The sequence below is a fragment of the Crocodylus siamensis genome, chromosome 1 (genome assembly GCF_052110815.1).
Source record: "Crocodylus siamensis isolate JL-2025a chromosome 1, ASM5211081v1, whole genome shotgun sequence".
Taxonomy (NCBI): domain Eukaryota; kingdom Metazoa; phylum Chordata; order Crocodylia; family Crocodylidae; genus Crocodylus; species Crocodylus siamensis.
Window position 1 is genome coordinate 132,405,558 of NC_143395.1, and position 16,765 is coordinate 132,422,322.

The 16,765-nt window shown below is 38.9% G+C and overlaps 1 protein-coding gene across 1 annotated transcript; it reads left to right on the top strand.

The window, feature by feature from the left end:
* The first annotated feature begins 76 nt into the window (after positions 1–76).
* Positions 77–16,436, top strand: CCR6 (C-C motif chemokine receptor 6). Its single transcript, XM_090031482.1, has 4 exons — positions 77–261; positions 10,992–11,102; positions 12,484–12,566; positions 13,281–16,436. The coding sequence occupies exons 3-4, from the start codon at positions 12,516–12,518 to the stop codon at positions 14,361–14,363; spliced, it is 1,134 nt and encodes a 377-aa protein (XP_089887608.1). The 5' UTR covers positions 77–261; positions 10,992–11,102; positions 12,484–12,515; the 3' UTR covers positions 14,364–16,436.
* The last annotated feature ends 329 nt before the right edge of the window (positions 16,437–16,765 follow it).

The following is a 16,765-nucleotide window of genomic DNA, read 5'->3' on the forward strand; positions in this document are numbered from 1 at the left end:
TTTGCATAAAATGCAGGTTTTTAAAGAAGGTGCTTACAAAGGAAGAAAAATACTTACAGCACTGTGGAGGAGAAGACTGAGGTGTCTTGCAGAAAGGTTGCCTGGACTTTAATAACAGAGTCAAACTCTCTCTATGCCTGAAGAAGGGTGTTTGTTCTGAAAGCTTGTAAAAAGCAATTTCTTTAACTGGTTAGCTAGTCTAATAGAGGCACCATATCTATTCAGAACTTTTTCTGCCTGGGTCAGACGAGATGTTTTGTGGTAAGTAAAACTAATTAACTAACCTTAATTCTGGCATAAATCATACTGGATTTAATTCTTGCTCTTCAAGTGCCACTGTTGTTAATGAATGCAAATGTATTACAGAACAAAACTATATGGTACACTTTAACTGATGAATATTAGAACACAGAAAAGAATGAACTCTACTTCCTTTACTGTGTAAGCTGAACTTCTTATCAGTCTAATCATTTGATAGTTACTATCCGTATCATTTTACAAAATGTGCTTGTTTATGTATATAACTGCTATCGTCCACTCTGAAACTACAAGGAAAGTCACATAGCCACTGTAGATCTGTTTATCTGTCTATAAAATTGTGATGGTCTCATATAATTCTGTATCACGGTACTTTTGTTATTAGCTTATTCATGTTTAGAAACATTCATAAATTATAACATTAATAAACATTTAATGGACCAGTGGATTGACTGAGTTCATTACTAGTAGAAGAATTATTCATTTGGAGGTTAGTAGCTAAAACTACTACATTTACTGCTGATGTGTTTATTAAAGTTTAATGAATATAAATCATGCCATTTCTACTCTCCATAGGCTATTTCTGTTTACTTTCTCTGGGAACCCCACTGAAGACAATAGGGATGTTGTGTAATGTGCTCTGTAAGAATCAGAAGTCTTTTTTTTTCCATCCCAAAGTTTTAAGAAAGGATGTTAATGACCCTGATTCTGTAACTGGGTTCTGTAATGGCAGATCCCTTGGCCAGCTCAGATCTCTATTAAATTCAGTGTAGAACACCTAATATGAATGATACAGCAAATGACATGGCTAGTAATTAAGGATCTGTTTTAGCTAACTGTCTTTCCCCTAATAAAATCCTGGAGGAGTCCTGTTCATAGCCTGCTGTCATGGTTTAGAGGTAGAATCTTTGTTTCCCACATGGGAGATCCAGGTTTGATTCCTGGATGCACATACAGTCATAGCCTTTGAGGCCCTGAATATCTAGACTCAGTCTGGCCTTTGAATACTGTCTAAAGGGGGGATAGAAGGTCTGGGAAGCCTCCACTCCTCTGTACTCCTGTGTGTGTGTGTGTTGAAGGCCCTGGCAACCTCTTCTGCATATACCATGATCCAGACAGTTGCCTACTACCATGTGTAATAGAAAAAAATTACACCTAACTGCTTATGTCTCTGTTTCCTTGTGTTTTGTAACAGCTCAAGGAATTTCCGTTGGGGATTTTAAAAAGTTTTATTATAATTTGTTAGTGGGAAAGTTATTCCTGTCACCGTTAAGGTATATGTCCATACTACTTCCATGTAAGGTGATAGCAAGTAAGAAGCTAAGTGGTTTTTTCCATCCCAAAGTTTTAAGAAAGGATGTTAATGACCCTGATTCTGTAACTGAGTTCTGTTCTCAGGTAATAAGTGCTGGCACTGGTATTACGTGCATGCTAAAAGGCACCTTACTTACCAGCTGGGAATTTGTTTTCTGTACCCATTCTAGTTTATAAACTGATATAAAGTACAGCTCCATATCACTAGTACTCTAGCCTGCAAGTGACAAAGGCATGAATGACTTCTATCAGGTCAGGCATAGACAGTAAAATGCTGGTGTCTGATCTTCTAAATGCAGCTGTAGGCTCAGATTACCAAAGGTAGTTGGATTTAGAGTGAGATATAGTCCCTGCCATCTCTTCTATTTCTTTCTTTTGACCTACCGTCATCTCATTAGCCATGGTTGACAGTCACATTGCTTTCATCCGTACCACAATTTTCAATGGATATTCTCAGTGAGTCTCTCAACTTTATGACTTTAATGATAACCTGCCAAATGCTTGTCTGACTGGAACCGTGGTTGCAACAGTACAGTAATAAGTGGGGCAAATTCATCCCTGTAAATAATCCAGTGATGTCAACTGAATCACAAAACAGATTAATTTAACCTACTTTATTTTACATCTATCTAGAATATGCCCTTTTTCACAGCTGCATCATGTTGGCAGGTTGTGATCATCCTATGACTGATTGATTCGTACACCTAGATCTTCTCCATTTTAGCTATTTCTAACTGATGAGTTTCCAGCTGGGTAGTTTAATTTTTTGTTATCAGGCCCCAAAGCCTGACTGAATGTTATCCTATACGAGTCCTCAAAGGCAACCAGTACTTCCTGTATGATATATAATCCTCCCCTGTGTTGATGATACTTCTTGACTCTGTCATCAGCACACTCCTAATATCTGACCCAAGGTCACCAATGAAAATATTAAATAAGATTTGTCCTAAGAGTGATCCTTGAGAAACTGTGTTAGTAACCTCCCTCCAGTCTGATCCTGCTTTTCCACACCATCTATTGCTGTCTCTCCTTGAGATAGTTTGTTCCTTACCCACCCTGCAATTTCTCTAATAATTCTCCAGCCTCTCTAGTTTCATTAATGGTTTTTTTAAATCGCATGCTATCAAGTGCTTTACTAAAAACTAGAAAGACAAAATTTAACACATTTTCTTTATCCAGAAAATCAGTGACCTTATCAAAGAAAGATATCAGGTTGACGTGTCATAATCTAGCTTTGGTACACCAAATCTACTTTCAGATTTTTAAATTCATTTTGTAATTTTTTTTATGCTATGAAATTTTTTTTTGTTTGACTCTAGGGGTATACCTGCTAGACAGCAACTCAGAGAAACTAAGATAGGGAACCAGCTTTAATGTTTTACACTCTTTTTCAAAAAAGAGATGTCACATCCAACATCTAGCACATCTCCACGATTGAGCCTCCTGCTAATTTAAACTTAACTTGAAGCTACCAGTACCATTTAATGTTTCTGATATTACTGTGACTTGGTTTTTTTATACCTAGTACATTTTTTTTTTAAATAACAAATGTTTGTGGTATTTTTTTAATTTTCTGTTGGTGCAAACATGTTAGCATAATTAGCATAGTTAGCATAAACACACTTGAATATAAACACAGATGTTTTCTAAAATTTGTTAAAACATAAAATCAAATCCTTCCAAATCTTTTACAACAAATATTGACCCAATGTCTGAACTATGCGGGCGCATATACACAAGGTGCTTACTGAGCATTAGGCTAATAACACTGCACAGTAGCACGTCACAGCACAAACCGTGCTAATAGCCTACTATGCAGTGTTATTAAGTTAATGCTCAGTTAGCGTCACTAAACCGTATACCAGAGCTACCGCATAGTAACTTTAGGTACTGCACATTTAGTTAGTAATATTTACTTACTTTATTAAGGAAGTACTAAACTAAATGCACATCAAAGGCACACTAATGAACGTATAGATGTGCCCTGCATAGATGTCCAAATAGCAAAAATTTATGTAAAATGGGCCCCTCTGCAAACATCTGCTTGTTTTCTCCAGGCAGCTGTACATTTCGGTCAAGTATTTCAGGGACAGCATTTTGAATGTGTATTTCAGAAACTAATTACCGCTCACTTGAGTGACTAATATAGGCATTTAACTGGCAATCATTTATAGACATATTTAACTTTATAGACACTGTATGTAAACATGTTGGCTTCAGTGGTACTTCTTTTATGCCTAAAGTACAGTAGTGTCCTGAAGAGAATTAGGTCCTGGCCTTTAATCGGTTGCTTTCCCCAAGCACAATGAGACCATTTAATTAACAATTAAACCATTCCATTAGATACTAGCCTAGTCTTCATGGTTCCAGTGCTAATAGCACCATTTAAAAAATACTATCCCAACATGGTAAAAAAGAGCCTAATTAGTAAATAAGTAACATCCAGCTTTGTTATCTAAAGTGTGCACAGGGTTAATTTTTCATGCTTGCATATTAAGCAAGTTATTGTTGTACTCCTCAGGAGGAAGTGGTGATCATTTCAGTTTAACCCTGTGCCTTTAACAAATGCTGTTATTTCTTGTTTCTCTGATTCCCAATATTGAAGCATATCACTACTGAAGTTGAGGGTAAATGCACACAGGCCAGCCACAAAAAAAAAAAGCAGAACAAATATACCCTTCTTGACTTATGCTTCAGACATTTTGGGGCTTTTGTAAGTAAAAGATTAAAGCAAATGATCTGAAATGTGCAGGGACTTGATAAATTGATTTAATCCATTCACTTAAAAAAAAGTGTAAAAAGTTGAACTCAGATGATCATTAGCAATGTTGGGAAGATGCACACTGATTTCACATAAGAAGTCTTTTTACTCCGTAGAAATATTTTTTTCAACTTATCTTTATCTACCCTTTAGGACTTCTTATTCCATACTGTTGTAATTCCAGGTTATTGTCCATTGTTTAAGTTTCCACTAAAGTCTTGCTTTTGAAAAATTATATATTGTTGTATAGTGAAATGAAATATGCTGAGTTATGTGCATTAGGAAAAATGCACAATTGAAAATCAGTTGTTGGGCTTATGCTGTACTTAAGAGTAAAGGTGTATGTATAATAAATAGCGTAAATATAACAAATACATGTATATGTTTAAATATAGTCATTATATATTATTTATACATTTAAATATATTATATATTAATACATAATAAATATATTAAATAAACATGTGTAAATATACTAATGCTATTAAAGAACTGATGTTTTTAAAAAATCTCTAAGGAAATATACAGTTGGTCCTTGGAGTGTTAGAAATATAAGACAAGTGACTATGGCTGGATGGGAATAGAAAGTGCCTACACACGATTTAAAACAGTGTGTGGAGTGGCTGAGGTTCTTGATAGTGGAGCTAGCAGGGAACAGAGCTGGATGACTATGGGGCCTGTGAAACAACCATGTCTTGTGGATTTAAAACGTTACGGTTCTAAGAACTTCAAATATTGTTCAAGCTTCCTTTGTAGATACTCAAAGCTTTTCAGGCTGCCAGCCTGCAGCAGCTTCATAAAAGCTTTAAGTAGCTGGAGGAAGCCAAAACACTGATTAAGCTTGTCTAATAGGCAGGCAAAGTTTGAAATGAAGAAGAGCATCTCCCCAGTCAGTCTCAGTCCCTCTTCCACCCCACCTCTCTAGACTCTTCAGACTTGGTCCTTGCAGCCCCCACAATTTCATATGCTAATTTTTTAAGCCTAAAGACTTTCCATACACTAATTATGTTCACTCAGAGCTAAGACTGAATGTGTGCATTTCATCAGAATAATGCAAACACTAAAAGGGATAGAATGAAGCAGTCACAAAACCGATAAGGCACCTAAATTAATTTGCTTGCCTACTTTTTGGGCCTGCAGAGTGCCATACACACTTAAACATGGGATTGTCTGCGTGCTCAGATGCTGTCCAGTCTAAGCAGGTAGGTACCTAACTTGCAACTATGCTCCCTTGTGATCCTGCTATGAGGCCGATCACAGCAGGAAAGGTTTGCACCTAGGGCAGCCGTGTTGGCTACAGCACTGTGGTCAGCCACCACTGTGGTGGCGGCTATTTTTGGGCCTCCCCACAAGGGTGGTGCCTGGGGCTGCTGCCCCAGTTGCCTCCTCTCAGTTACACTACTGGATTAGTGCACACCTAACAGTGACAGTGGTTCGTTCGGTACATAACATCAATCACAGTCACTTTAAGTGGAAAGGAGACTCCATGTCTTGCTCTTGCTCCGAGCAGTGCCCTCCCTGGCTGGGCTATAGAATTAGGTTTCCTATTAATTTTCTTCTTACTGCTTGAATCTCTCACTCTTGGCTGCCCAGTGACCCAGACTTGGCAAGAGGGATGGAGGATGCTTTCAGCCTCAGGCCTGTGGCCTCATGGTTAACACCCTGTCCAAGGAAATGGGTCATGTGGGTTCAACAAACCCCGTTAGAGCGAGGGGTCATAGAACCCAGGTGTCCCACTTCCTGGACAAGTACTTTAACCACAAGTCTGTTGGGCAAAAGATAAGCGACACACCCCCTACCAAACCACAAGCAGCACCAAACAGTCCACGTGATTTTCTCTTACTAAAAACATTTTTAAAAAGGATTAGGAGAAGTATGTGGAATTTATGTCTTTTTCCAGATAGAATTGCACTGTAAACATAAATGGAGTTAGATACTTAGGGGCTGAATTTTATTTCCCTGTTTGCACCTAAAACAACAGTTTTTTAGCCTCAAGGCACCCCTTGTCAGGCTCAAGGCACCCTCAGAAAATATCAACTCTTAGCTGTCACTTGTTTCTTAACTACAGATAAATAGTAGAGCAATTCTTCTGTTACAGAATAACCCAGAAAGACCACAATAGATCAGAATGTTTCTCACACAGATTCACAGAAGTTTAGGGCTGGAAGGGACCTCGTGAGATCATTGGGTCCAGCCCCCCCTGCTGTGGGCAGGAAAGAACTGCTGGGGTCCAGTAGTCTCCTTTTTGAGGATCTCTAAGGGTAAGTGCCTGCACCACCCCTGCTGGTCACATGAGTCACAAAGAAGTTTTTCCTTATATCCAGTCTGAAACCTTTTTCTCGGAGTTTATGACTGTTATTCCTGGTTTTCCCCTGGGGTGCTTTGGTGAAAAATTGTTTGCCTAGCTCCTGATGCTCCGACCTGATATATTTGTAAGCTGCCACTAAATCCTGCCGAAGCCTTCTCTTTTCTAGGTGACACTATGGATTCCTATTTGAAATACCTGTTTATCTTGCAAATCATGTGCAAGTATTTGCACACCGAATAGTGCTAATATTGCACAGTACCCCATGGCACTCATAGAGGAACTTATGGTACCCTAGGTTGCCATAGCACTCTGTTTGAGAATTGCTGACCATTTAAACCCAAAAGCTTGCTAAACCTTTTTTTCCAACTATTTAAGTTGGTCTAATAAAAGATATCAGATTCACACAAAGAACTTTGTCTCCCTATGTCCTTAGACCAACATGGCTACAACCTACACCCTGGACCTAAAAGGTAGTTTTCTAGACCTGTTCCTGGGTATTTCTGATGCTTGATTTACACCGGGGCTGACCAACTGATAGGCTGAGGGTCTCAAAACCACTTTGGGGTTTCTATCCCCCCAGGGTCTATGAGCCCAGAGCCTTATGATCAGCAAACACACTGCTTAACCCCTTAGGCCACAGTAGTAGGCCGTTTAGGCTAGCTGCTAAGATCAGATTCTTGCCTTAGGGCTTTGGTACTTGCACTTCCAACCTCCCTCTCTGATGGGAGACTATCACACAGGATGTTGGGGTACTCAGTTATGCAGCCTCTCCTCATCTCCCCTCATAGCTGCTCCTGGTCCAACAGGTGTCCATAGAACAGAAATTTCAACTTAAGTTCCTCACCACCTTGGCATAAGTGGACATGGTCCACAACTCAAGATATCACACCATGGGAATGCTGCTCAAACAAAAGAAAATCCCAACAGAAACTTATTCCCCCTCTGGGACTACTTACTTCATCTGCCATGGCCATCCATCCATCCAGTAAGGGCTGTCTGTCTTTTTTTGTGGTCAGGGCTTGACACTCTCTCCCTCTCCCCACTTGAGTGAGCTTTTATACTCCTTTTATACTCCTTAGCCCCTCACTTCTTGTGGTCACCCAACCTATGCTGCTTCCTCTGGCAGAAGTCTCTTGCTGTCTCTGCTGTGTTCATGCCAGTTGGGAGTTCGCCACTTTGCTTATCCTGTCTCCTGCAGGCTCCTTTTCCAGCCTCTGAGACTCGCCCAAAAGATTTGAGCTTTATAAACAGGCCCTGATGCTTTCCAAGCTTTACCATCTCTTCTCCATAACCAGGATTTGACTCTCTGTTACAGGTGACAAGAAGAAAAAAAACTATTTTGGATTTCTTACGAAAAATGTCATTTGGATTTGACAAAATTGAGAGAGGAGGTTATGATAGAGCCACCAATCTGTCTAGCTGCATAAATGATGTATAGGTTCCTGTAAAATGTGATTTTTCCAGTACAGTCAGTTTGTGTCTAATGCTCTGAATCTTGCCATATCCAAATTTTGTACATTACGTGGAACAGAAAACATGCTAGGCACTCTGAATGAAGTCATCGATTATGTTTAGGAATCAACCAAATAAATGACAATGTGTCCACATGTCCATAGAGTAGACATATTGCTTGCAAAAGTATGTGCTACTAGGTGTATGGAGCAATATGACAGTATCATGGTGTTCACTGAGCTCTGTCTGTAGCACTGGAAGCAATATAGAATGATCATGACGTCAGAAATAAAGCACATTTGCTCGACAAAAGCATATGCAATTTCACATTTACTATCAACTTGATGATCTCTGGATTACCATTAGAAATCACTTTTCCACTGTCCAAGGAACTTCAGAAGGTGAATGTATCATTGTGCAATGTTACAACCATTTGAAAGTAGCAGTTGGGATAACTGAAGATAAAAGGATGAATTTACACAACTATTTAATAATAGTCACAACAAATCACATTGAGGTAAAACTACCTCAACTTGTAGCTGAGCAACAACACAGCTGTAATGTTCCATGTGGCAGCGTTGAGAACTACTTTTGAATTAACACATCCCATTTTTGGACTTCATGATCCAAGAAGTTACACAGAGGTTCACCATCACATGGCAATATTGTACCTGATCTAGGTATTCTAATACTGCATTTTTCAAGATAGTATCCATCTGCAAAACTTAGCTGTGTTTTCGAAATATTTAATGAAGACTTGTCAAGTAGCTGGAATGCTGTGTTTGCAGAATCTCGGATAATGGAACAAGAAGTGGGAGCACATGGAAAACAGAAAAGTGGGGACCATAGTCATTGATATTCTCCAGTGCAGGGGTGCTGAAGCCCTGGCTGGTGAGTCAAATTCAGCCCATAGAGCCATGGCATCTGGCCTACAGAGTTCCCCATGAGTTGGGAAATTTGGCAGCAGAGGAGCAGTGGCAGTTAATACTGCAACCCCCTCCAGCCCCCACTACCACATTTCCAAGCCCTGTTCCTCCAGGTGGGGACCAGGTAATGCTTTTCCCTGCTTGCCCCCACATGCAGCTGGATTGGGCCAGCCCACACCCCATCCCTTCCTGCATGGCTGGCATCCCCCCTTTCTTCCACATGGCCAGATCAGGCCCACTGTCAAGATCTGTCTTCAGAACAGACAGGGCACTGCCTATCTGGTCTGTGGGGCAAAATGGGTTGGGCACCACTGGTCTAGCAGAGTGCAACAAGAAATGGTTTTCAAATATTCATATTTTATTCAAGATTTTCTACACACTTCCTGTATCTATTGCTCTATCAGAAAGAAGTTTTCCTACTCTCCAGGCTTTGTTCAGCAATAGGTGAAGAGCATTTCAGTGGACTGGTCATATTTAATAATAACTCAGGTGTGCAAATAACTGTTAGTGAAATATTGGATGCACTGTCAAGATTCTCAAAGCTAGATTTTGTTTAATGAATATAAATAAGAAATGTACATTTATTTCTAATGACTTTAGGATTAATGATACATCTTTTGATTATTATTTGCCTAGTTTGTGGTATTTTATATGTACTATATGCTATAGAAAATTCATGAACATTCCTATAAAGTTATATTTGGTTTTGCTTTGATCTTAAACTGAATAAGATAGTCTTATGCCCCTAAACTATTAGCAACACTTCTAGTTTCTTTTTAACTGGAGAAAAAAATTGTTGCATTATATGCAACAATGCACCACAACATCTTCCATCCCCCTTTTCAAATTCCTAATCCACCCACGTGCCCATGGCACCAGCTTTAGCAGGAACACCGGACAGGACACATGATAATGCCTAATGTGGCATGACAATGTCAGCACTATGCTAGCAAGTCAGAGGGGTGCAGCTTCAACCTGGCTGTAGGTGAGGTGGGGCCCTATGACCTGTGTTTCTGGTTTTCTGGGCAAGTGCCCTAAGTACACAGCTGTTGAGGCTAAAGAATGGGAGGGTCCCACTTCTCCCTCAGCATCTAGTCATGGGTTTCTGGTCAGCTGTCATTCATGCCTTGGATACACTTATTACACATGCACTATCCACGGTACTAGGGTAATACAATTGCAATCTGCATGTAAGTGCCCAAATTGGCACCTACTGAGCTAGAGAACTGCCAGTTAGGCATGCAATGGGAAACAGAATTCCACCCTGGGTGGCCACAGGGGTTATTTCTGAGCAAGTGCAGTAGGAAGTCAGCTGTATAGTAAATAGCTTTGAAGATGTGTCCTCTGTGGCATACTTTAGAGTGGTGGAGGGAATGTACCAAGAGCATTCTTACTGCTGCATTTCTGGTTTAGAAGTGTACATAGCAGGAACAGGGTACAGGGGCTCATTTTTGGGTGCAGTCTCAAGAACAGTGTAGAGCCAGTATAGACATAACCTTAGGTACCCTTGGCTTTTTTACACATTCTTTGGTGGGGGGGAGGGCTTTAATTAGAGCGGCTCCAAGAGCTGCTCTAATTAAAGCACTACAGCATCTTGTGTATCAGCATCTCCACACTTCAGAATGGCAGCAGGGGCGCTTGAACTAAAGTTCGTTGAATGAGCTTTAGATCAAGCACCCCCACTGCCATTTTGAAGCTTGGGGATGCTGATACATGAGATGCAAAGGCTGGCTGGAGCACGGTAATTACCCTGTTAATGGAGCTATTACTGTAATCAAATAATTAGGGTGCATCAGAGCAGCCTCACAGCACGTCTACAGGAACCCCTAAGGGCCACTTAAATGCCACTTACGTAGAATCTGGGCCTTAGGCATCTAAATGATGTTGAACAGACAGAAACTAATAGATAGACAACTAATAGAAAAGGATCTGGTCTCAGGCCTTTATTTATGTGATCCTATTTTTTCCATAGGACTCCTGCCTCCTTCCATACAGGGAATGCATCTGATCTGGGGATGAACCACGGTTGTGCAGAAAATTATCTTCTCTAGGACATCTGACTCACTTGTGTGTATTATCTGAGGTAGGGAATTCCAGAAAAAGAAAGAATGGTCTTTCAGTTAAGGCAATTCAATGCTGCCCTGTAAAACTGGATGCCAACCCTTTGCTGCCACTGTATTCTTGTATGGTACTCAGCAAGTTACTTAAACCAGACCTTTTGTAAGTGGTTACTAATGAGTATTTTTTATTTTCTGGGTGCCTGACAAGACCATGAGGCCTGATTTGCAGAAGGGCTGAGTACCCACAGTGGCAATTGAAATCAGTGAGGTCTTTGCTTGAAACACAAAGTGATGCTTTATATAATGCTAATAATGCTGAAAAATCAGGTCTTACTGACTTTAGATTGGATAACCAACACTAGTGGACACTTTTGATGTAATCTTTCTATGCCTCAGTTTCCTAGCTGTCAGCTGGGGATAACAATACTCACTTACATCATGGGGTATTGTGAAAATCTTGAATTCCTTGAAGAATAAATTATTCTTTCTTTGGAGTGGGGCTTGAATAATGTGCTGTGAACAAGGATAAAAACAATTTAAAACAAGTGCTCATTCACTGAGCCCTGACTAGCCTGTGCACTGGATGACATAGGTATTCTTAATTCTAAATTTAGTTTTGATACTAATTTGCATCTCCACAGTTAAGTCACTCAACTTTTGTTTCCATTTATCTATCTAGCATATCAAAAGGGGCTAGCAATATTTACCTATATTGGGGTGTCAAGGCATGCTATTTAGAAAATGTTACATAAATGCAAAATACTAAGGTATAGTACTACCATGTAAGACTATAATAATGTGACACTGTTTCAGTGTTCCATGTTCACTGTGCTTCATTGACTTCCAGAATCATGAGCTGACAAGGTTTTTTGGTAAATTCAGTATCTTTTATTAGACCAACTCAAATAGTTGGAAAAATTCATCTTAGCAAGCTTTTGGGCACAAGCACCTTTCATCAGGCTGAGGAGGTGCCTGCAGATGGACTGTGCTCTTCTTGGATGGAGTGGTAAAGTAGCCAGACACCTGTATATATGCAAGAAAGCCAGTCTGTTAAAATGTAAATTGAGGCCACTTCAATTTACATTTCAGCATACTGGCTTTCTTGCGCACAGACTGGCCTCTAGCTGCTTTACCATTCCATCCAGGAAGAGCACAGTCCAAATTTTTGTCTTAGTGGCATCTACACAACTTGCCAAGTTTTAAGAGTTACAAGGGCTGCTGAAGACAAGGGATTTCCTTGTAGAGGAATAAATGTGTTACTTATAAAACTGAAATGTAATGCTTTTTGTTTATTTGTTTGCTTAATGTTTAATTTGTAGTACACCTGCATTGCTGAACATTACATTTTTTTTCTTTCTGAACATGTCCTATTGCATTTTCCTGATCTATTCCCCTTCTCTACAGGCACGTAAGAACAGGTACCTAAGAACACCATAATGGAACTCCACGACTTCCTCAGTGGAGACCACATTAACAAAATGAGTGACGTAAGTATATTAGTAAGAAACAGTTAATTTGGAAATAACAGTTCTATAAGACTACTAACTTCCCTGACGTAGAGAGTGACTAGCTAATGAAAGTGGTTTATAACAATATGCTTAATTGATGGAGCATGCTTTCACCGGATTTACTACAGCTGAGCTGTGAGAATGGAATTCTGTGAACTGTCCCAAAAAATGTTTCCAGCACTTGAAGTTCAGTTATGCTTTTGTTAAACCGGCTATTTTTTCTCAGTGGCTCTTCAGAATCCATCAGACTAATTTGTTGTTTTGAGAAATCTCTTCTTATGTTTAAAGTAGTACCTTTCACAGTTGTGTGGAAAAGCTAGTATTGGTGGAGACATAGTTCAGGATTGTCTCAGCTGTTGTGGGCCAAGTTTGAAGTAGGGGAGAGATTTTATTCAGAGAATGTTGCATGTATCACTGGATTGCACAAGGTTAGGTTGTCAGGAGGAAGTAAAAAATGTGGATTTGAAAGGATAAAAGTGGCTAGGTTTTAGCATTTTGAGGCTTTATTTTCCAAATATTGAGATCAGCTATTTCTATTACTTTCATGTGGACACAGGGTTATATGTAAACTTAAAAATTGATCTTGTGTGTCTCATACTCGTCAATTCTCCATTGTTTACCAGCTATATAGAACTTGCAGAAATGCATATTAATGTTTGAGTAACTAACCGGCTATATTCATTTTTCTTTCAGGCAGAAATGAACTCCACAGATTATCCATACACCATAGATTATGAAGGACTCATAGAACCATGTAGTAAGCAGGAAGTCAGAAACTTCACAAAAGTATTTTTTCCAATCACGTACTCACTGATCTGTGTCATGGGCTTTATAGGTAATGTCTTTGTAGTGATGACATTTGCTTTATATAAGAACCATAAGTCTATGACAGATGTATACCTCTTCAACTTGGCCATAGTTGATTTACTGTTTGTTCTCACTCTCCCATTGTGGGCAATGAGTTATGCTGCTGACAAATGGATCTTCAATGATGTCATATGCAAAATGACCAGAGGTATCTATGCTATCAACTTCAATTGTGGCATGCTGCTTTTGGCCTTTATCAGTTTGGACCGATATATTGCCATTGTACAAGCAACAAAGTCATTTAAACTTAGGGCAAGAACCCTAGCATACAGCAAACTCATCTGTTTCATTGTGTGGGTATTCTCAATTTTAATCTCCAGCTGCACTTTCATATACAGTGAAAGCTATAGCATTTTTCTGAATGATACAACAGAGATTTGCGAACTCAAATTTAGTAAAGAAGTAAACAGCACTGCACTGAAATTAATGCTCATGGGTATACAACTAGTGTTTGGCTTTTTTATCCCTCTGCTCTTTATGATTTTTTGCTATGCATTCATTGTCAAAACCTTAGTGCAAGCTCAGAATTCCAAAAGAAGCAAAGCAATACGTGTGATTTTATTAATTGTAGCTGTCTTCCTGGTTTGTCAAGTACCCTATAACATAGTTCTTCTTATAACAGCCACAAATATGGGCAAATTAAATAGAAGATGTGATAGCGAAAGACATATAAGCTATGCAAAATGTATTACTGAAACTGTGGCATTCTTGCATTGTTGCTTGAACCCTGTGCTCTATGCATTTGTTGGGGTGAAATTTAGAAATTACTTTTTGAAGATAATGAACAGTCTGTGTTGTATAGGATACAAGAAATACAAGACAGCCAATTCAAGGACAAGTTCTGATATCTATCACTCAAGGCAGACAAGTGAAATTACGAGTGATAACGTATCTTCTTTTACTATGTAATACAAGTAATGTTCTAAGCTTTTATTTTTCTCATCCAGCAACTCTAGCCAAACCTATTTTTCATGTTACAGCTAGCAATTCTGACTATTTTACACCAAAAATAGTAGTTCCTATGATCATGATAGCTCCCCCCGTCAAAACTATTAATGAAAACAAAAGAATAACTCTGCTGTATGGAAAACTCATGTATTAATCATCTGCCTAACTAACATTCATGCTGTTCTTCAATACATACATTTAACATTCTTAGGAAAGCAAGATGTATCAAACAGCTTCCTTTTTCCTCATGCCAGTTTGATCTGAAAATTGCTTTAGTATTTTGGTTTTGAAGCACTCTCAACTCAGCTGTCTCATATCAACCAAAATATTCCAATCATGATAATGATTCTTTTAAAAGTCAGACAGACAATTTTACTACAGGCTTGCTGTATTTCTGATTATATTGCTATTAATTATTTACATTGTAATAGTGCCTAGAGTCCATATCCACATTTGGAACACCAGGGTGATAGCACTCTACATACATGTATTAGAAAGCAATTCAGAACCAAAGAGCTTGCACTGTGAACAAAGGATGGGAAGGGGAACACAGAGGTGAAGTGACAGGATCACTGATGCACAGCAGGTGAGTTGCAGAGCTGTGATTAGAATTTAGGTTTTGAGTCACAGTCCAGTCTAGTGTCTTATTTAATAGTTACGGAGTTACGGTTGCCTATATTGGCACATGTTTGGGTCCAGAGACCATACTAATAGAAGACAGTAATATTTCTTTAAGTAACCACTTAATTTTCAAGGATCAGCTCAGGTTTTATTATTCGTGAATAAAAAAATGTATCTGGGAAGAGATGTCCTGGTTTAACATTGGTGTTTTGGGGTTCATACTCCACTGAAACTGACCATTGTGTGACTGTTGTCTTGATAGAGATTGAAACCCCACTTTATTTTTTCTGATTACTTTATCAATTTTTTGAATGAAATAATAAATATTTTGAAATATATTTCCAAAATAATTTTGAATAGATGAAAGTGCATTTCTTGTTCCTTGAAGATGGCTTAGCTCAGCAGTATTTGGCCTTTATTGGAACTAGATTAAATGCACCTTGGCAGCATAAAGTAGGCAATTTGCAGTGCACAACTCCTCCTGTAGGGTTTGTTAACTAACTTAAGAAGGGAAACAGCATTTTAAGAGATGACAGAATACCTGACAGTGTCAACAGGAGTAGGCCAAGAACTACACTGCTGAGGGAGAGATAAAACTGTCTGCATTAGTATGATTCAGCATTGTTTATAGGGGACACTGAAATTCTCAGATACAAATACTATGTACTATTGGGCATTTATAGATGTGCTCTGGGAGGCAGGCAGGGGACTTTAATTAGCACACCTCCAGAGCCGTACTAATTAAAGGCACCTGGAGCATCATAGGTATCAGTGGCGGCAAGGCGCTTTGAAAAATGAGCTTTAGTTCAAAGCACCCCCTGCAGCATTTTTCAGCACAGCAACGCTGATACACATGATGCTGTAGTCTGCTGGAACACGGTCATTACCATGCTCCAGCAGACTCAATTAAGTCTGCTTCAATGTGCTGTAATTACAGCACATCAGAGCAGCCTCACTGCACATGTATTGGAGCCCATTATCTCTGAATATTTTAAATGTGGACATTAAATGAGCCTTAATGTTAATTAAATTCAATTAACTGTAAATTTTGAATACAAGTTAATAAAAATACATAAATGTATATACATATATTTGCTTTATATAGCAGTGTTGGTTCTAGAAGAAATTCCACAAATACAACTGATTATCAGAAAAACACCACAATTCAGTCTTCATTATCTTGACTTTAAGTAACTGAATTGGATCATTTGCCACAGCTGTTGATCACAGTGTACATAACTTTATTCATCTTACAACCTTTATTATCCAGACCTGTTCAGTGTCTTCCCTTCTCCTTAAACATTTTGATATTAGAATGTGTATTATATTTGTTATATATATAATGAAAAACACGTCATTTAAAAGTTTGTCTACTGTTATTGCCTTTATTATTTTTCCAAGTGAAACTTTGGCTTCAGCAGATATTCTATGTAGTGTTTGAGAAATTACACAAGTAAGATATGCTTGCTTTATTTTATATCCTGTGCAATAAAAATGAGCTCCTTATTGGGTTTTATTTACTTGTGTTGTGGTGTTTCACATGATGATTGATTTCAGAGCCTAGGAGAAGATTTAGGACATGAGGAAGCACCACAATCCTGGTACCAATTTTATTTCTTAAGACTCATGAAGAGAGGAGTCTTTGCCTATGCACTTCTGGATCTGCTCCAAGCTCTAAGGAGGTGAGATGGCAGCGTAGGTGGGGACACCTCTTTACACTGTCCTCAGACCCACAGAAATTA

Coding starts and splice junctions, on each gene's coding strand:
- CCR6 (XM_090031482.1), top strand. CDS start 12,516: ATGGAACTCCACGACTTCCTCAGTGGAGACCACATTAACAAAATGAGT. Junction 12,567..13,280: donor ACATTAACAAAATGAGTGAC/GTAAGTATATTA, acceptor TTTTTCTTTCAG/GCAGAAATGAACTCCACAGA.